The following is a 20917-nucleotide window of genomic DNA, read 5'->3' as shown; positions in this document are numbered from 1 at the left end:
CAGAAGTCTCTGATCTACATGAGAGAACCAACACAGAGCTGTGATTAAAAACCTAGAGATGAGAGCAGACAGATATAAGGATAAGGAGAACAATGGGCCAAGGATCAAAGAACAGCAAAGGAAAAAGGCAACAGAGACAATCAAACTCAGGAAGACAGCAAGGAGTTTTGTCACAGAAACTGACAAAGGAGATGGTGCAGAAGGAAAAGGCAGCAGAATGGCCTAAGGCAACAGAGAGCATTTACTGGGTTTGTACACATCACTGGTGGCCTTTGAGGAAACAGCATCAGAGGAATGGCAGAGACAGAATCAACACCGTATGCAACAGGATAAAATGTGAATGGAAACAAGGAAAACTGTTGCTAGAGAGAACACTTCACTGTCTGTTGTATCACCCAAATAGACCAGCTGAGTGAAATATTTATGGAGACTTATTTGAAGGGTGACAAAGCCATTCCTCCAGATGAAGCATATCTTATTTCTGAATCAAGCAGTAAAAACAGTATATCCACAAGCTTCCTTTAGTCAGGAAAATCATACACACCAAGTCCTTCTTGGACAGTACACTCTCTGCTCCCATGAGTGGCTATGGTTTTAGAGTTGTTATTTAGGGAAGCCATTCACAATTATATCAAGATAGTCAAAGAAAAATTTTCCAAATCTCTGGAAATCTTCCAAACCCACAAGAAAACAAAAACCATTTCTCCTTGTGGTCAACATAAGTCAAGTGAGCAATGTATCTGCCACTTTTTGCAATGAATATCAAGAACATGAGACATATTTGTAGCTCTGCTTTCACAGTTCTGCAGAATCTTACTATCTTCATAGGTGAACACGGAAAAAAAAAACTTCGGTGCTAATTTGCCACACTGTTTTGTCTCACCATGTTTTCTGTTTCCATTTCCCACATAAAGTGGGAACCCTTAAACAGTCCCTAAAATAGACTGTAAAGCAAAGTAAGAATAAATACATGAACAGAAACTCACCAGGGATTTATTCATCTTCTCTTGCTCTTGTAAAAATGCTGAGGACTGTGAAACAAAAGTGGACCTGGGAAAGGAAAACACAATAATGAAGTAATGAGTGATCTGACCTGTCCAGGCAGGAATCTCCTGCATAGGAAATTATCCAAAAAGTTCCACGAAAGATAAAGAGAAATATTCCTTTAAACCCTCAGAAGGCAGTGGAAAATGGTCAGGAGGACACATCCACCTGTATATTTGTACTTCCCACACGATTATATAGAGACTAAAAGGATGTTTCTCATTGGTCAACATGAACATTGAATCCTATTGAAATAATCTGCCATCATTAAATACCAGATCAGAGAGAAGAAGAAACTCTGTATTAGTCATATATATTTTTTGCTAACCGTTAACTACTTAAGATCAGAAAACCAAAGGATGCTGTGAAGAACCGGATGAGAGTAAGCTCAGGCCTAGTTCAATCTTTACATTATTTATACAAACGTGGGTACCCTTGCTCAAGAGAATTTTTATTAAGAAACTTACTTAAACTCAACTGTAATAAGGGGGACAGACCATTGACCTGGGTCTCACCTACAAACCCAGGAACCTTGGGCAAGTCAAGACAAAAGAGGCCTCAAGAGACAACCCTGGCAGTCTTTTCCTAAACTACAATGTTTCAACAAGGTCAGAACAGAGCCCCAATCAGAAAATACTTAGAAAACAGAAGAGGTGCTGATAGACGTTTTGAGAGACGCTTTTGGAATCTGGAAAAGATGAGTGGAGGAGGAAGGGGCGCTGGGGGTGCGGAGACAGAATGCTCTCAGCCGTGGGTGGGAAGCCCCTCTTTCCCCAGTAAGACCTGTCCTCACAAATCTTCCAACGGAGGACCGTTTCCTGAGCAGCCTGCCCCAGGCCCTCCAACTCAAGTCGCTAATCACTTCTGGAAGCGGTCCAAACGCTCCGCTGCCACGCACTCTGCAATGTCGTCGGTTCGGGTGACAAGCCCTGCTCGTTCGAGGCAGACTGACAGCGAACCGCCTCGAGCCAGCAAACCCATGACCTACCCTTGGGGGTCTCCGGAAAAAGATCGGGGTCGGGGAGGTCCTCTCAGCGTGGGGCGTGCACCTCAGGGCTCCACCCTTTCACTTCACAAAAACCGTCCTATTCCCGAGAAGCTGTGTATGGGCCACAGGACAAAGTCACTTTAGCCGGGACGTTCCTCTCGTGGCACTCACCTTCCCCCAGAGCCTCCGCCCGGGCTGTCGGTAAACTCGAACCAGGGCCGCTGAGGATGCCGACGGGCTCGGCCGGCGCCAAGAGAGGGCCGCCCGCCGCGCGCCTTCTCGGCCCACCCCTCCGGCCACAGCACCGCGGGCACGGAGGCTCACGCTCTGGGTTTCCACTCGGGCTTCCGTTCCGCCCGCGAGAACCCCTACGCGCACAGGCCCGCGCCGGTCTGGCTGCCGCCCCAGCAGGACGGCGCCCAAAGCCGCAGGCTCCGGGATTCTCACCCACCGGAGGCCAAAGCCTGGGAACTGGGGCGAGAGACGACCTGCAGGGACAGGAAGAGCGCGGTGTGGCGGCTGTGCGCAGGCGCGAACACGCACGCAGGGCAAAGTGCGCGTGCGCCGGAAGCCACCGGAAGCCCGCCTCCAGGGGCCTTCCACCCGTTACGGGACCACCGCCACTACTCTATTTCCCGTGAGCCAACGCGCCACCCCTTTGAGGGAACGTCTAAAAAGTCTCAACCCTATCTAGCGGTTAAGAGGCGCTACGCTGTGAGGGTTGGCTGCCCAGAACCTCGAACTCAATTTCCCATAAGTCTCCACGCCCTGTTAGGGGTCGTGGACACGACTCCTCAGGTCGCGGGCTGTGCGGTAGCGTCCTGGCGCCCTGCTCCCCAGAACTGGTGGGCGGGAACCGAGAGTCCCCCAAAATCGGCGGAGGCGAGGAGAGGGTGCGTCACGCTCACGTAACTAAAATGCCACAAATGTCACCAGAATGCTGGGATGCGAGAAATGCCGAGCAATGCAAGAAAGCAACATACTCAGGGACAGCTGATTTCTCACAGGAACGAAATGAAAATAGAAATTGTAGCTCTTTCAGATGACTCCATTAGTGCATAAAAAACTAGGAAAGTCTGGAAGTGCGCACAAATCGAAAGAAAAAGCATATATGTGAACTCACCTCTCAAAGAGGATTATGATTATGGTTTAGGTAAAAGTTATTTTTTAAAAGTAGGATCCTGAGGGCGATGATTCTTCCCTTACCGTGTGCGTGTGTGTGAAGCAACAGGACTGTCCTTGTGCAGTCGCTTCTTAAATGCTGTTGATGGAATGAATGAATGAACGAATCTCTCACCATCCCAGAAAATCCTCACTACAAATGTAGAAAACGGTTTTATTATTGAATAGCATCACACCAGACTGCGATTCACATCCCAGGGGATCTGCTAATGAGATTACAGAGAGAACTAAGCCTCAAGATAAATGTAACGTGCTCAGGTAAGAGTACTTGACAGCAAGGTGTGCTATACATTCTTTAATAATTCAGCCTAAATTCACCTGGGACTCGGGGTACCCGCCTGTGCTAATTGCCTATATCCAAAAGAAAAATTAAACTTGTCTCTATGACAAGCAGGTAATTACAGCTTGGAGTGAGGTCCCTAGGTTAAACTCCCATGGTGACTGGGAGGCAGGGTGCTGTCTTCCTTGAAGTTTACCTTTCAGAGAGATAGTTTGCAGGCCCTCAAGAAAAACATTTTTGACCAGAAGCTTATTTAGCTTTTAGAAAGATTTAAAATACATATCAAAGGTAAAAAAAAAAAAAGTTAAAAAAATTACATATCAAAGGGACAGAGGAAGTATTTATAATTACAAGCTGTCTCAAGGAAATGCTCTTTAAAAAAAGGAGAGGAGAAAGGTTTCTTTCCCTTTGGGTAAGAATGGGAATTAAAATTTTAATGGTAATTAAAAAAATTTTAATTCATATAATGCAAATAACAATGTCCAAGAATATGATCAAAGTAAAATAAATTGTGACAATAAAAATAATAATGCATACCGAGGATAATGTATTTTCTGTTAAGATACATAAAAATGCACTCACAAGGGGTGGGCCACCCTGGTTCAGCAGGCAGAGTTCGTTTCCCAGTGCCTGTCCATGCCAAAAAAGAAAAAAAAAAAAGCACCCACAGGAATATGTATATAGAAATCCATTTTTGTCGTAATTACATACAAATCCAACAAGATACAAATTAAATTTTTAAAAACAAAACAATGTGAACAAAAACACCTGAGAAGGCATTTCTATAAAACACAGAGCAGCAGTCAAACTCCACATCCTCCAACAGTACATTTCCCATGAAGGTTGGGAGGACACAAATCCTGGAGCTTGCAAGTTAGGGAACCTTTCTGTGACTCAGTTTTCTTGTCTGTCCTTAGCGACTCCTGATTCCAGGTCATGGATACGTGATGACTATGGCCAACTTCTCCGGAAGCACCTTTTTTCTCCCACCTGGATGGGTGAGTCAAGCATCTGACCCCACTCCATGCCAATGCGAGACAAGAAAGCATTTCCTTTCCTCCCTGACAGGAACCTTGGGACACAGGGAGGGCTCAGAACTTTTCACTAAGTTCCTCCAGCTCAGCCCATTGATGCAGGCATGTTGGGTGCCATGGGGACACAGGTACTTCTCCAGAAGCTGGAACACGGACCTGGATGGGATCAGTGAGCTGGGAACCAAGATGGGGTGATGGATAGAGGTGAGGAAGGGAACAGAGCCCTGGAATCAAGGTTTCCAGATGTATGCTTGCCCTAGACCTCTAGCCCTGGAAGATAGTGGAGAGAGGCCACACTGGAAAGATGTCTTAGAAGAGATGGGTTTGGAAGATCCGTTAGAAGACCTAGGCTTCAGCCCCAGCTGCCAATTATTGCTTTGTGGTGAAATATGTGAACTTTTATGTCTGGCTTTTTTTCACTCAGCATGATGTTTTCAAGGCTTATCCATGTACATGCTACTAGGCAGTACTTCATCATTTTTTTTTTTTTTACTTTTTTTATTGTATAATATATATACAAAGCAAAGAAAGAACAAAGCAATAGTTTTCAAAGTACTCTTCAACAAGTAGTTGCAGGACAGATCTCAGAGTTGGTCATGGGCTACCATACCAACTTCATTCTTTTTTTATGGTGGAATAATATCCCATTTTAGGGATGAGCCACATTTTGTTTACTCATATACCCATTGATGGACATTTGGGTCGTTTCCACCTTTTGGCTATCGTGGATAATGCTGCTATAAACATTTGAGTGCAAGTATTTGTCTGCAAACCTGTTCTAGTTTGCTAGTTGCCGGAATGCAATATTCCAGAAACAGAATGGCTTTTTAAAAGGAGGAATTTAATAAGTTGCTAGTTTACAGTTCTAAGGCCAAGAAAATGACCCAATTAAAGCAAGTCTATAAAAATGTCCAATCTAAGGCATCCAGGGAAAGATACCTTAGTTCCAGAAGGCCGATGACATTCAGCAGTTTTCCCTCTCAACTGAGAAGGCACATGGTGAACATGGAACAGTCTGCTGGCTTTCTCTCCAGGCCTCTTGTTTCATGAAGCTCCCCCAGGGCCTTTCTCCTCCTTCATCTCCAAAGGTCACTGGCTGGTAGACTCTGCTTCTCGTAGCTATGTCATTCTGAAACCTTCTCCAAAATACTTCTTTTTTGATTCTGAAGTTGAAGTTCTTTTATGATTATTTAGTCATAGATTTCTAGCATAACTCACTTTTGTTACACCTAAAAAGGAAAGTAAAGCTAAAATAATGTTTTATCCAATTATATTATTGTATATATACAATAATATATATTGTATATATTATAATTTCAGTCCCCTCAACCACATTTGAGCTCAGAAAACTCAAAGTTTTATTTTTTTCCAATACCTTTGTTCTCTGTGATGTCAAAAGTATTAATGATGCAGAATTTCTTAAAAGAGCATCAATATTTTCTTCCAAGTAGCTGATACATACTTTGAACATGTTGGTGTGCATGTGCAGGCAATAGCTATTATATATCAAAGATGTAAAGATACTGAAGATATATGTTGCTTGAGTGTGTTTGTATATACGTACTTCTATGTGTATGAGTGTGTGTGTATTGTTTTTAATAAGGATTCATGTTAAGTTTCTATTTCTGTACTTATTAAAATTTATCTTTAAAATAAATTTGTAAATTCTACTGACACAACTTTTCTTCCTGCCAATATGCTATGTAGACTGAGTGTTGATATTTGTTGCATAGGAATGGCTTTCCCTATTTTTTGTGGTACTTTAGTTCTACCTATTTCTTTACTTTGTTATAACCACTTTTCTTTTAGGCATTTTATATATACTTTTGGGAAAGTATACATACATTAAATTATTTTTGGAGGGAGAAAGTTCAGATCACCTATCGTAAGGAGTATGGGGGCAAATATAACTTCTGCTTAAAAAAAAAAAGGCAAAAAAAAAAATCAGTCCTGCTTGTTGTCAGTTTGGCACAAGTACTCTCACCTAAATCTGGGGAAAAATGTTTCTCAGATTTTCCTCCCCTTGTATGGTGCCAGATTAAAGTTGGCCAGGAGAAGACCTCAACAAGATTTGGAAAGCAGAGGGAGAAGTGATTACTCTTTGAAGGCTGTAAGACATAGAAATGACTGCAAATGGAGGTAGAGTTACCATGTTTTCCTCTTATTTGCATTAGAAGCTTATCTTGCTAACCAACAGCAATCCAAAGCCTGTTATCCTGAGGTGTGAAAGTTATTTCAGAAGTCTAGGTTTCAAAGAGAAAGCAGCTCCTATAGAGGTGGAAGTTTCTAGATTTCTTCACAAGGTCCTTCTTTCATGGCTCCATTCCAGCTTCTAGACATGCAGTTTCTCAAACTTTTCTACATCTCAATTTGTCCACCCCTGACAGTACTTTAGGAAATCACAGTGACTTTTACTCTGATCTTCTGACTGCCCTTGTTTCCATTGGAAAATGTCCTGATTACAGCATGAACAAGATGGTACCTTCTCTGAACAAAGGGCCTGGTATCAGGGGTTCTTCTGTCACATGGGAAAGCAAATGGCAACCTCTGCAGGTCCTTCTCTCCTAGCTTCTGGTTTTAATATTTGTTGACAAATGTCTCTGGGCATTTCTCTCTCAGCTCGTGTGGATCCTTCCTTCTTTCTCCTGAGGTGTTTCTACCTAAACGCTCTCTTTCTCTTTGAGCTCTCTTAAAGGACTCTAGTAAGGGGATTAAGACTCACCTTTAATGGGCTAAGTCACATCTCTATAGAAACAACCTAATCAAAAGGTCCCATCCAGTAATAGGTCTGCACTTGTTTCTGTTGTAGGTTGGATTTCTGAAAAGCAGACTCTGCAATGGAGCTTTGTATGCAGGAAGATTGTGAGGGAGTGGGCTCATGATCAGTCTTCTTCCTGAAGAAAGCCCTCTGTCACACATGGCCAGTTGTTCTAGTTTGCTAGCTGCTGGAATGCAATATACCAGAAATGGAATGGTTTCTAAAAGGGAGAATTTAATAAGTTGCTATTTTACAGTTCTAAGGCCAAGAAAATATCCCAATTAAAACAAGTTTATAGAAATGTCCAATCAAAGGCATCCAGGGAAAGATACCTTGGTTCCAGAAGGCTGATGAAGTTCAGGGTTTCTCTCTCAAGTGAGAAGGCACATGGCGAACACAGTCAGGGCTTCTCTCTTGGCTGGAAGGGCACATGGTGAACAAACACGGCATCATCCACTAGCTTTCTCTCCTGGCTTCCTGTTTCATGAAGCTCCCCGGGAGGTGTTTTCCTTCTTCATCCCCAAAGGTCGCTGGCTGGTGGACTCTCTGCTTCTTGAGGCTTCTCGTTCTGCTCTGCTCTCTCTGAATCTCTCATTCTCCAAAATATTTCCTTTTATAGGACTCCAATAAACTGATCAAGATCCACCCAAATGGGTGGAGACATGTCATCCCTTATTCCAGTTTAACAACCACTCTTGACTAAATCACATCATCCAGGGTGATGATCTGATTACAGTTTCAAACATATAGTGTTGAATAGAGATTATTCTACCTTTATGAAATGGGATTTATATTAAAACATGGCTTTTCTTAGGGGGCATACTTCCTTTCAAACCAGCACACCAGTGTACACTGGTCTTTCCCTTCTCCTCTGGGCTTTATTGCTTTCAGCTTCTGGCTGCCCCATGTGTGGCTTTCTTTCTGAGCTTGTGTGTTTCTCCCTCTCTTAGCTTCTCCAAAGACTAGGTTTTGCTATGGAAATATATAGCAGAAATCTCAATGGCTTAAAACAACAAGGTTTTAGTTCTTACACTTTCTGTCTGATCATTGTGATCACTGAGGGGCACAGGCTGGCTGAGCAGTCACCATCCTGAATGCTGGTGGTTGATTGCTCTGCCAGGGGAAAAAAGAGGGTTTGTTCACTTCTTATACCAAAAATAATTGTACCCTAAAAGATAAACTCATGATTTTCATTCACTATTCATTGGCAGACACTAGTCACTTAGTTTCATCCAACCACAAAGGATAGAAGTGAAACCCTTCCACAAAGCTGAAAGGGAAAGTAGTGACATTTTTGGCAAAGAGTAATAATGACTACCAAAATAACAGGGAAAAAAATCAAATGAACCATACTATTGTCTAGGTGGGCTGACACTTTACATGTAATCTTTTTAAGCCTCACAGAAATTCGAGAGGCAGATATTACTGTCATTCCTGTTTTAAAGATGTGGAAATCAAGGTCTTGGAAAGAATCAAATAACCTGACTATGGAGCACATAGGTTTCAGTACAGCAAGTCTTTTTCCAAATGTCAAGGCACATCTGGCCACTCAACTCAATTCAACCCCTCCCTCCTTTGGTTACAAGTTTTAGTCAATTAACCAAACAAATGATGAGCCTCCCTCTCTCCTGAAGGATGTAGCACTTTGGATTCAAATTATCTGATCAGTGCCTCCATACTCATAAATGCATTCTGACTTAAAATTCAATTTATTCTTTTTGGTCAAGTGTCTTCAGAATCTATCTCTACATAGGTTCTCTGAAAAACATAATTACATGAGTTAATACAGTTCTCCGATTCTTTTGAAGTGCAGATTTCTCATTCTGGATTAGTTGAACTCCTCCACCCGCCTCTCACCCCTTCAGGCTGGGATCTGATTTGATTATATTTTCATAGATCACGTAGAGGAGACATCATTCTCCTAGTCATACTTCTCCCTCTCTCTGGGCTGTGATATGGAAACGGAAGGGAGGGGATGAGAGCCCAACATGTTTCAAATTTGGAATGAAGAGACCATGGCATGTGCTAGGAATAGGGTGAAAATGATGATGAGACACTGAGGACAGCTTTGGAGGATGGCTACTGGTTGGATCAGTGGCATGAAATCCACAACCCCTGATCTCCAGGAGCACCGGATGCATCGTTCTGGCAGTTATGTGCTTTCCTTCAAACTGGTTGCCAGGTTGGATTGACTGTTGACATCAGAGGCTTCCAGTCTTTCTGATTGGACGGATCAAACTCTGTGGTTGTTTGGTAGTGGATGTGGGCAACAGTATCTCCTCCAAGCTTTCCTCAGTCCTGACTTCTCTTAGTCTGCAGAAGAGATAACAGTCTTGGGTCCATTCAGAATACAGAATAGCCATTTGGGCAGTTCAGGATTTAGGTTCTGTGGAACAGGATAGGGTGGGTTAGGAGAAATCATGGCTAGTTTGGAACGGTCTTCCCAGTCTGAGGACCAGAGTCCCCAGCTCAGCTCCTCTGTGTACTCCCTGGAGGAACCAGTGGATGAAGAAATCCCCGGACCATCAGGTGAGGGGCTGGAATATGAAGAGACTGAGACTGTTGCTTACTAACAAGGAAGGGATATGAAAGTTAGGAAAGAGTGCCTGAGCAGGGTGTGCATGAAACAAAGGAGGGATTCAGAAAGACATAGATTTGGAACAGAAAACACAATTGCTGGAGACAAGACTATCCACATGGAAGTAAAATCTGGGAGAAAAGGGAGGAGGGTTAGGAGATGAGATCCAAGAAGAAGAAAGGGAGAAAAAGAGAAGTCCCCTCCACACACCATGGGAAAAATTACTTCTAATGAGGAAGAGCTTTGAGGACAGAAAGATGGAATAAGAGGAAAGTGAATAGGAGCAGATGGGTATCAACTAAGGAGAAGGATGTAAAGATGGCTTGAGGGAGACTATAGTCATTAGGATGGAGAGACTCGAAGGGTGGTTTTTTTTTGAGGGGGGGGGTGATGGTGGTATAGGGGCTTGGGTGATCAATGGCAGAATTCCAAAGAAAAGATCATTGTACTGTAGCTTTGTTTCTTTACTCAGCCCCCTGGGTAGAGTCCCGGCCCCAACTTCAGTCCCCTGGACAGAAGAGGGTGTGGTCAGATGTCTTCGAGGAAGACCCAGCCCCAGAGCCTAAGGACACCTGGGTGGTGGAGAGCCTCTGTGGTCTGAAAATGAAGTTGAAGAAGCAGAGGGTGTCATCTGTCCTACCTGAACATCATGAGGTGTTCAACAGGCTGCTTGGTAAGAAGAGGTCCCAGGGAGCATCCTCAAAATCCTCTTCGTTTGATAACAGTACTTTCCAATAACTACACTTTTCCAGCGTGGAAAATAATTCCCTTAATCATGCAGAAATTCTGTTGATACCCAACCCCTCATACAGTCACTCCTCATGGGAGCCTCAGAACGGGGACTCACCATCCCTTGCCTAGTGTATGTTCTTCCCCCTTCTCCTCCTCCCATCATCCTAGCCCTTGGCCATAATCTAAAATGTCTTCAAGAGACGCATCGTTCCCCTTTCCTCTGGATTGCTTGCACAGCAGCCGGTTCTGGTTCTCAACATATGCCTTCTTTTCACAGAGGATCCTGTTGTTAAAAGATTCCTGGCCTGGGACAAGGACCTGAGGGTATCTGACAAGGTAACACTGTTCTCCACTAAACTCTTGTCCTGGCCCAACACATCCTGGAGTAAGAGGAGGGCTTTCTAAGCTACAGTTCTACTTTCTCTCCCTCTACGTATCCCTAACATTCAGTCTTGGTGGCTTTATGACCTGTCAACACCTCCCTTGAGGGTCCTACTGGTTTCTGGCATGTGAATGTGCAGACCAGGGACCTTTAGGATCTGAGCCCTAGGCCACAGGGATATTGTTCTTTTGGCAGTTGCCACCCTCAGTCCCAGACCTCTCTTCCCTCAGCTCTTTGGGACTCCCCTTTGCTCCTGCTTATCAAAGATTATCCTGATACTAGCCATCCTAAACACCTTTCTTCAAACTGCCACAGCTTGCCCTCCTGGGAGCATCATGAACTTCCCTTGCCCCAACTTCTCTGATTTGCAACCAGCCTTCTGATGCTCCCCTACTTCTCTGTGAGCAGCAGCAGCTGCAACTGCTTCCCTCAGCCCCCCATTCTTCCATTTCAATGTTCTTCCCCTGCCAGGAGGTGACATCTCATTTGTTGCTTTCCCCTCTCTCCACCAGTATCTCCTAAGTATGGTCATTGCCTATTTTAGCCGGGCTGGCCTCTTCTCCTGGCAGTACCAACGGATTCACTTCTTTCTTGCTCTGTAAGTATTTTGCCTCATCCCATCAACGAATATTCCATAATCTCCTGGGAACAAGGGAGGGGAGAAGTGGGACTTGAACCTTTCATCTAGTTATTAAACCAATTCATAGTTTATTCTGTATACTAAAATGATAGGAGTTATTTGGGTATGAGGATTATAATACAGTAGGTTTTCAAAAACTATATTGCCCTTTGTAAAAACAAACAAGAGTCCTAAAGAACAAAACCCTTGTAAGACTGGCAGAGGAAACAACTGCCAGCGCCGGGCTTGAACAGGCTGGAAACCCCTGTAGTCAAGTCTGATTCCCCCTCTCCTTCCCATACCGGTCCCAAATATAATTGTCTCTTCTTCCGGATTCCCACCACTGATGTCACAACTTGGGCTCCTATTACATGACAAAGACCCATTGCCTATTGTTTGTTAACTACTTGCTCCCCACTGGACTTTATACACGTTGCCTGAATATCCTTCTGAAACCCAGGTCTAACCCCCAAACACCCCTTACAAATTTCACTGGCCACTTACTTTCTCAGTCACGTCCAAGCTTCTCGGTTTGAATTCAGCCCTACCTATAATCACCATCGAACTTGCTTATCATTTGATGATTTCACTGTTCTCTCAAATGCCCTGCAGCTTCCTTCCTCCTCTTTATATATTTAATTTTTTTGCCTAGCTGTCTTCCACACATACGCATCTGAGGAATATTATTATCCTTAAAGGCAGTTCAACCCCCCAGTTTTTCATGATTCCTTCCCTGACATCCCCAGCTTATGCCTCCCACCAGCACTTTAATTTTAAAAAGCTATGATAATATGCTATTTGGGGTTATAGTTATTTTTCAATTTCTTCCCTTCCCCTTATCCACATTAGACTAGATACCTGTTTAAGGCAGAGTCTTGTCATAATATCAATACATTCTTGTTTTTAATCTTTTAAACAGATTGACATAAAATTCAAATACTGTATGATTCATCTATAAAAGTGTCAATACATTCTTAAAATACTCAGCACAACACTTTCCCTTCTGCAAGCTACTAGTTACACTGAGTCTATGAGGTAATCAACATAGTCTTTGGCTATAAGATGACCCTCTTATTCATTCATTCGTTATTCACTCAACAAAACTTACGAAGTGCCTCCTATATGCCAGGGAACATGAAATGATGGGAAGAGAGATTGAAGAAATGCTTGTTGAATTAATGTACCAATAGGAACAAAGTCCCAAATTAGTCATTTGGTAGGAGAGGGATGGATACAAAAATCAACCAGTCAGTTCCTGCCCTGAAGGCACTTAAAATATAGTGGGGCTGGGGGGACAGGTGAATGTATGTATAACAAGTTGAAGGAAAGGGAGGAGAGTATGAGGATGGGGAAAATGAGATGTAAATTGCATTGTTTAAGGACGGCAGTTTTGTCTCCATTGTCAAGGTGTGAGAGGGGCCCTCTGTTCAGCACCAGCTTCTTTTTCTTTTTCTTTTTCTTTTTCTTACATTTTTTCTTTTTTTTTTTTCGCATGGGCAGGCACCGGGAATCAAACCTGGGTCTCTGACATGGCAGGCGAGAACTCTGCCTGCTGAGCCCCCATGGCCCGCCCATTTAAAAAATATTTTTATTGACACATCTTTGCATGCAAAGAATCCATACATAGTGTACAATCAGTGGCTGACAATATCATCACATAGTTGTGTATTCATCACCATGATCATTTTTTAGAACATTTGCATCACTCCAGAAAAACACATACATCCCATACCCCATACCCCTGTCATTAACCACTAGTATTTCCATCTACCCAATTTATTTACCCCTTATCCCCCCTTTATTTATTTATTTTCATCCATTTTTTTTTTTACTCATCTGTCCATACCCTGGATAAAAGGAGCATCAGACACAAGGTTTTCACAATGACACAGTCACATTGTAAAAGTTATATGTTTATACAATTATCTTCAAGAATCAAGGCTACTGCTTTCACAATGTTACTCTGTGATTGTGAAAACCTTCTGTCTGATGCTCCTTTTATCTACCATATCAACAGAAGAGTAGAACATATGGAATAAAAATAAATAATAGGGGGAACAAATGTTAAAATAAATTTAGTTTGAAATGCTAGTGATAAATGAAAGCGAGGGGTAAGGGGTATGGTATGTATAATCTTTTTTTCTCTGTTATCGTTTTATTTCTTTTTCTGTTGTCTTTTTATTTCTTTTTCTAAATCGATGCAAATGTTCTAAGAAATGATGAATATGCGACTATGTGATGATATTAAGAATTACTGATTATATATGTAGAATGGAATGATATCTTAATGTTTTGTTTGTTGTTAATTTTTTTTAATTATTAAAGAAAAAAAAAGGTGGATTAAGAGTAAACTTTTGATCATCATATTGATATTTATTTTAGTCTCCAGTGTCTTGGAGCAGCTAGAAGGAAAAACCTGAAATTGTGGAACTGTAACCCATACCGAACTCTGAAATCTGTTCTATAACCACTTGGTATACTACACTTTGACATATTTGATTTTTGTATATATGTTATATTTTATAATAAAAAGTGTTAAAAAAAAAAAGAATCAAGGCTACTGGAACACAGCTCAACAGTTTCAAGGACTTCCCTCCAATACAGCATAAACTAAAAAGAGATGTCTATAAATGCATAATGATAACCTCCAGGGTAACCTCTCAACTCTGTTTGAAATTTCTCAGCTACTAAAATTTTATTTTGTCTCATTTCTCTCTTCCCCCTATTAATCAAGAAATTTTTCTCAATCCCATGATGCCAAGTCCCGGCACATCCTGGGAGTTTTGTCCCACGTTGCCAGGGAGGTTTACACCCCTGGGAGTCATGTCTCATGTAAGGGGAAGGGCAGTGAGTTCACCTGCCGAATTGGCTTAGAGAGAGGAGCCAAATCTGAGCAACAAAAGAGGTTTTCTGGGGGTGACTCTTAAGCATAATTTTAAGTAGGCTTAGCCTAGCCTTTGCACGGATAAGTTTCATAGGGGCAAACCCCAAGATTGAGGACTTAGCCTATTGATTTGGTTGTCTCCTCTGCTTGTGAGAATATCAGAAATTCTCCAAAAGGGGAGATTAAATATTTCCTCCTTTCTCCCCATTCCTTCAAGGGGACTTTGCAAATACTTTATTCACTGCCCAAATTATTCTGGGGTATATTGGGGCATCACTCTAACCTGGACAAACCAACAATTTCTCACACCCTGTTCAAAATACCATGTACCTATGGTGTTCAACTAAACTGACCATACAAGTTAAATTAGGAAATGCAGTACCCAAAATATAAATTTTGCACCAAATAACATGTCTTCCCTTGGTCTCACACAGAAGTTGAAGTTTTAAAATATGGATGATATCATCCTTTACCCTGTATTCTGCTCTATTTTAGCCCTATCTAGATCAGCTTCCTTCATATCTCTACTTGAAGTCTGGTCCCTTTTTCAACTTTTTAAACAGTTCCTGTATGGGTACTGCTGACTTTCATAGCTTCAGAGCTCTAACTCTGAGTCTCTCATAAATACCTAAAGTTTCTTGGAACAACCAGGTTATATACAAAAAGCTCAGTATCCCAGAATTTAGAAATAACAGTTACAATGCCTGCACTATCTTCCTGATGGAGGGCTGGTGCTCTGTGATATTGGCCAGGCCTGATGGAAGGTCCTGCCCTGAGGACAGTCAGCCTGTCATCCTTTCTGGAAAGCTAACCTTAGGCAAAGGTCCTTTCTGATTCTGCTCCTTACAAACCTGACTTTTCCCCCTAGATACCTGGCCAATGACATGGAGGAGGACAACCAGGCTCCTAAGCAAGCCATCTTTTCGTTTCTCTATGGGAAGAACCGCTCCCAGCGCCCCTTGTTTCACAAACTACGATTTCAATTCATCCGTTCCATGGGCTGGAAGACAAGAGTTACCCTGGAAGAGTGTGAGGAGGTAGGGCTGTGGGGATTTGGGGGAAGAAGAGGGTGAGTTTGGGAAGACAGGGGATTTGAGGGGCTGGAGCTGGGGTTTGGGGACTAGAAAGACTTGCAGGCTGGACTGCGGGAGAGAGGGGGCTCTCTTGACAATCAACATTCTTCCTGGGGGCTGTTTGTCTTTCCAGATCCAGGCCTATGACCCAGATCACTGGGTATGGGCACGAGATCGGTCCCTCATTCCCTAGAATCCCCGAAGTCCACAGTGGCCTGACGTCATCGGCCTGAGGAAGGTACGTCTGGGTCCACTGAGAGAATGATCTGTTGTTCCTTTAGGGAATCTGAGAAATCCAATTTTTTGACCCACTCTTCTAGACATCCCACCCTACGTTAATGTTATACATAGTGTGAAGCAGACCAGCCAGGCAGAGAGTCACACGCTCCCTGTCAGCTTTACGGCCACAAATTGATAACCAGGTAGGCACAGCCTCAGCAGGACAAGCCGAGGGAGAGGAAGACAAGTCAGCCAGACTGCAAGAAAACCAGTTTGTCACAGACACGGACTGGGTTGAAACCAATGAACCCAAAACAACTGCTTCCAAATGATAGCTTTCATGAATTGTTGATTTTTGTCAAAAATGAATATCCCTTAGCCATAGGTATTGGTTTTTTTTCTCCATATACTATGGTTCACTTTTGGCCTCTCATCCCTTCAGGATACCAACTATAGGGATTTAGCTATAACAAAGTAAATTTTTACCTACAGGATATTAGATGGAATAATCTACAAGTAGAAGATTAATTATACCTCACTGTTCTAGTTTGCTAGCTACCAGAGTGCAACACACCAGAGATGAACTGGCTTTTAATAAAAGGGGATTTATTTTGTTAGTTCTTCAGAGGAAAGGCAGCTAGCTTTCAACTGAGGTTCTTTCTTACACGAGAAGGCACAGCACGAAATCTGCTGGTCTTCTCTCCAGGCCTCTGGGTTCCAACAACTTTCCCCAGATAATTCCTTTCTGCATCTCTAAAGGCCCAGGCTGAGTTGCCAGTGCTGAGATGAGGTATGCTGAACTGCTTGGACTGTGCTACATTGAACTCACTCATTTAAGCACCAGCCAATTAAGTAAATATCATTTATTGCAGCAGGCATGCCTCCTAGCCGACTGCAGATGTAATGAGCAACAAATGAGGTTCACATGCCATTGGCTCATGTCCACAGCAACAGAACTAGGCACCTTTACCTGGCCAAGTTGACAACCGACTCTAACTACCACACTCACTATATGTTCATCCAACTTTGCTTTAAAAAAAATTGCTTATGGGCAGATCACTGGTGCCAGGTCAGGTGGAAAGACAGTTGGATGTAAACATCCATAGATAATAAACATGCAAAGTCAGACAATCACATAAGCAGAATCCAGCATTCATATAAACACATACATCTTGACTCAATCAATGATTTGAAACAAGACACAAAGAGAAAGTTAGGCCTACCTTTAGTTTTAAAAGATAAGTGTTGGGGTTCAAGTTAGGCTTAGAATGCATGGTTATGAGATGTCTGATATATAGATTAAAATGACAGATTTATATTTCAAGGTGACTATCAAAAGTGAGGATTAACAGTTAAGGAAAATAACTAAGCACTAGGCTTTAGAGGAAGGTGTAAGAGATAAAAGTTGGGATTAGAATGTGAGGCAGGAGTTGTTTACTTGAGCGTGAAATTTGGAGATATAATTTATGAATTAGGTTTAAAGCTTAGTTGGGGATTTGGCTAGGGGTTGGGGCATGTGGTGAAGACTTGGGATAAGTTTACTCAACTCCTTTCATTTTGTGATGAGCCTCTATATAAATTTCTCCCAACTGTGTGTGTGTGTGTGTTTATGTGTGTGCACATTCACACACTTGGGTATACCGCTTCCCATTGCTTGAAAGGGTGTTGTGTGCAGAAATACGGTGGCTGGAAGTCTTTAAATAAATATAAGAGAGTTGTGAAGTGAGAGAAAATAAGGAAAAGGTGTGAAATAGAAGAAGAGCTGAGAGACTAGAAGAGCAAAAAGTTCACAGAGAAACAATATATAGGAAGAGAAGAAAAGGACAGGGACAATTAGGAGAACAGAAAGTAGAAGAGGAAGAAAGAAAGGACTGGTGTGAGTTCTTGTTTCCCCCTGAGTCGCTGCTCCTGCACCAGTCCCTCCTCTTATACAATTATGCCTTTTACCCTCCACTCTATGTTAAGGAAGTTTGTCAGGATCATCAAAGGTTGAGAAATACTAGCCTCAGAGTGGGCTTGTGATGACTGACACGTTGGAGTTATAGACTTAGGTGGAGGATTAAACACAGATTTACTTTAAATATTGTACATTAGCCAAGTTTAGGAATAAGTATTGTGGTTAAACATTAGGATCCAGGATTAGCACGAGGGATTAGGCATTTGATGTCACAGTCATCGACACTGCATGGAGTGAGTGGGGTTTGTAGCGTGGTTCGAAGCATGGTCAGATTTAAAGTAACACCAGAGGACCAAAATGGGAATTACATTTAAAGCATCCATCTCCAAATATGCTCTCCCCCCTAAGCAGAATCACCTAGGGTCCTCACTATAAATTAGATCACTGGGCCTGACCTTCGGAGCATGATGCAATTTCTAGACTCAAGGTCACTAAAATCTGAGAATCACAATTCAAAACGATGTCTCAGGATTGAAGTTTAGAATGAAGGATTATAGATAAAACTGGATTTCTCAATTATTCGAAACTCTGGTTAGCATTGACCTTGAATGTTCATAGTCTTTATGTCCAGAGACTTGCCTCCAAAAGTTTGACATTGTCTCTCTTTCTCTTACTTCCAGATCATCGGACCCAGGGGAGATGTACTTTTCACCAGGAAGACAATTCAGATCTTAATTACAAGTTTTGAGGAAGGAGGAAAGAAGCATATGAACTAGAAGAACCCAGGCTTTCTTTGAAGGAGTTAGATAGAGTTATTATGCCAGATTTCTAGGAGAGGGGCACTTCTAGGAAACCATGGAGGGACAAAGAGAAACTAGGGTTTCTTTGGGTTCCATCCCTTCCTAAGGCACCACCTAAATTTTCTGAATCTCCCCTGAGGAGGAAGCTGGGGGTGCCATTTTTTCATGCACTTTGTTACCACAGTCATAGGACCATTTGACCAGTGGTTCAGACTGGAACAGAATTACTTTTTAAAAATATAATTTTTAATAATTTATAATTGTGATAAGGAGCTTAATATATCATATATTTTAGCTGTTTATTTTCAAAAGGTTGGCCATAGATTATATTTATTTTAAAGCATTTTTGTAATTTTAAAAATATGCTATTCCTATAAAGTTTTTGATAGATGTTATAACTGTTATATGTTCATAAATAAAGTTTTGCTCATATTTGCAAGAAAGGATTTTGTCTTTTATCTACTAAACTTATACATAGTGAGGTAGATAATTCCCCAAGTTCTTGTTAACATAAATCTTTTTATTTATGATTAGTTTTCATTACTGAATTGTGAGAATTCAATTGTAATTTTTAAACTTAACTTGACATGACTGTATGTCATTTTAGACTGTTAAAGATTAAAAAGGACAATGCTGATAGATCTATTGGGGAAAAACAATAAAGATGAAAAGTATTTTCACCTTGAAGATTGTTCTAGTTTGCTAGCTGCTGGAATGCAATATACCAGAAACGGAATGGCTTTTAAAAAGGGGAATTTAATGAGTTGCTAGTTTACAGTTCTAAGGCCGAGAAAATGTCCCAATTAAAACAAGCCTAAAGAAATGTCCAATCAAAGGCATCTAGGGAAAGATACCTTGGTTCAAGAAGGCCGATGAAGTTCAGGGTTTCTCTCTGAAGTGAGAAGGCACATGGCAAATACAGTCAGGGCTTCTCTCTCAGCTGGAAGGGCACATGGTGAACACAGCATCATCTGCTAGCTTTCTCTCCTGGCTTCCTATTTCATGAAGCTCCCCGGAAGGTGTCTTCCTTCTTTATCTCCAAAGGTCACTGGCTGGAGGACTCTCTGCTTTGTAGTGTTGCTCTCTCTGAATCTCGCTGAATCTCTCATTCTCCTCTTTTATAGGACTTCAATAAACCAATCAAGACCCACTCAAATGGGTGGAGACATGTCATTCCCTAATCCAGTTTAACAACCATTCTTAACTAAATCACATCAACCAGGGAGATGATCTCATTACAGTTTCAAACATACAGTATTGAATAGAGATTATTCTACCTTTATGAACTGGGATTTATATTAAAACATGGCTTTTCTTAGGGGGCATACTTCCTTTCAAACCAGCACAAAGATGTACGTGACAGTATCAGCATCGATGGCTTGTGTGCTCTCAGATGATATTGTTTAATGTGGTTGTGGTTATTTGATGAAGGTAGAAAAGAAAAAAAGAACAAAAGATCAGGCCTATCCTAGGCTAGACCCTCGAAGCAGGAAATGGGAAGATATTGAGGTAGAAAAGCAGGAAGAGGCAAGATAAGGAAGCAGCTCTATGGGTACCTGGATGACAATTCAAAATTCTACATTAAGAAAAGATGCTTTTCTGGAAATGATTCAAGGAAATGGAACACACAGGCAAGGGTAGTGCTCACTATTTTAAGCATAGTGAGAATTCTTCTCACAATCTCTGATTACAGTTTTATGTGGGAGAAGAAAACCCGGGAGCATGTGATGAAATAGGAACAATCAAAAAGAAATGAGGCTGTTGGAACAATTTCTGAGGAAAAAATGAATATAAGATAAGAAGAGCTACAAGATGTTAAATAAGGCAGGTATGGAGCAGAGAGACCTGATAACATGAATATTGAATTTATTGCAGAAAAGTAGCTTAGGACTTGGGAAGCAGGTAAGGAAATGAGCAGTTGGGTTATTTAAGTATCATTTAAAAACAAAACAAGATTGATTTCATTGGTCTCACTGCAAACAAAAGGGAAACAAACCTCTGAGGACAAAGAGTCAGTGGGGGAAATATGAAAAGGGTCAGAGAAATAAGCGGAAGCAATTTCAACAGCCTGTGATGGACTGAAGTCTAGAACGACCCCAAAGTTTGAAGGATGTAGAAGAGAAAGAGATCAGAGTTCCTGCGGAGGTGGAAAGAGCTAAAAGTAAGTACTGATGGAGGACAGGTTGCTCTGTAGAATTCAGGTAGTGCGGGACAGTAAACAGGTGTGGCTGCGGGAACATTTTAGGACAGGGGAAAAAGGAAAAGCTGAAGAAATGGGAAAGACCCACATCATGGGATGCATGTAAGCAATTGTAATAGCTTAGGAGGTATGAGAAATTTAGGAGATGGAAGCAGCAGCTCTATACATAGGAGCAGCTGGGGTGCAGTGTTGGTAAATGAGATCAGCTGAGAAGCATGGAGCAACTGCAGACGGAAACCACCACAGC

At 41.9% G+C, this 20917-nt stretch overlaps 1 protein-coding gene across 3 annotated transcripts; it reads left to right on the top strand.

Moving 5' to 3' along the window:
- The first annotated feature begins 2683 nt into the window (after positions 1–2683).
- LOC143666940 (speedy protein E4-like) lies at positions 2684–18872 on the top strand. 3 transcript variants are annotated; one of them, XM_077140564.1, is made up of 9 exons: positions 2684–2925; positions 3383–3472; positions 4412–4492; positions 10337–10537; positions 10874–10932; positions 11491–11576; positions 15350–15518; positions 15688–15792; positions 18351–18872. In XM_077140564.1, exons 2-8 carry the CDS (start codon positions 3424–3426, stop codon positions 15745–15747), a joined length of 705 nt encoding a protein of 234 aa, XP_076996679.1. In that variant the 5' UTR covers positions 2684–2925; positions 3383–3423; the 3' UTR covers positions 15748–15792; positions 18351–18872. The 3 variants fall into 3 exon arrangements, with proteins under 3 accessions (XP_076996679.1, XP_076996681.1, XP_076996680.1); XM_077140566.1 differs by lacking the exon at positions 3383–3472 and having other exon boundaries at positions 2688–2925; XM_077140565.1 differs by lacking the exons at positions 2684–2925; positions 3383–3472; positions 4412–4492 and adding an exon at positions 9182–9815.
- Positions 18873–20917: the final 2045 nt, after the last annotated feature.

This window comes from Tamandua tetradactyla, chromosome 23, assembly GCF_023851605.1.
Source record: "Tamandua tetradactyla isolate mTamTet1 chromosome 23, mTamTet1.pri, whole genome shotgun sequence".
NCBI lineage: Eukaryota > Metazoa > Chordata > Mammalia > Pilosa > Myrmecophagidae > Tamandua > Tamandua tetradactyla.
The sequence above is the reverse complement of the archived record's forward strand: the minus strand, read 5'-3'. Positions and strand labels throughout refer to the sequence as shown.

Coding starts and splice junctions, on each gene's coding strand:
- LOC143666940 (XM_077140564.1), top strand. CDS start 3,424: ATGAGATTACAGAGAGAACTAAGCCTCAAGATAAATGTAACGTGCTCA. Junction 10,538..10,873: donor GGTGTTCAACAGGCTGCTTG/GTAAGAAGAGGT, acceptor TTCTTTTCACAG/AGGATCCTGTTGTTAAAAGA. Junction 11,577..15,349: donor ATTCACTTCTTTCTTGCTCT/GTAAGTATTTTG, acceptor TTTTCCCCCTAG/ATACCTGGCCAATGACATGG.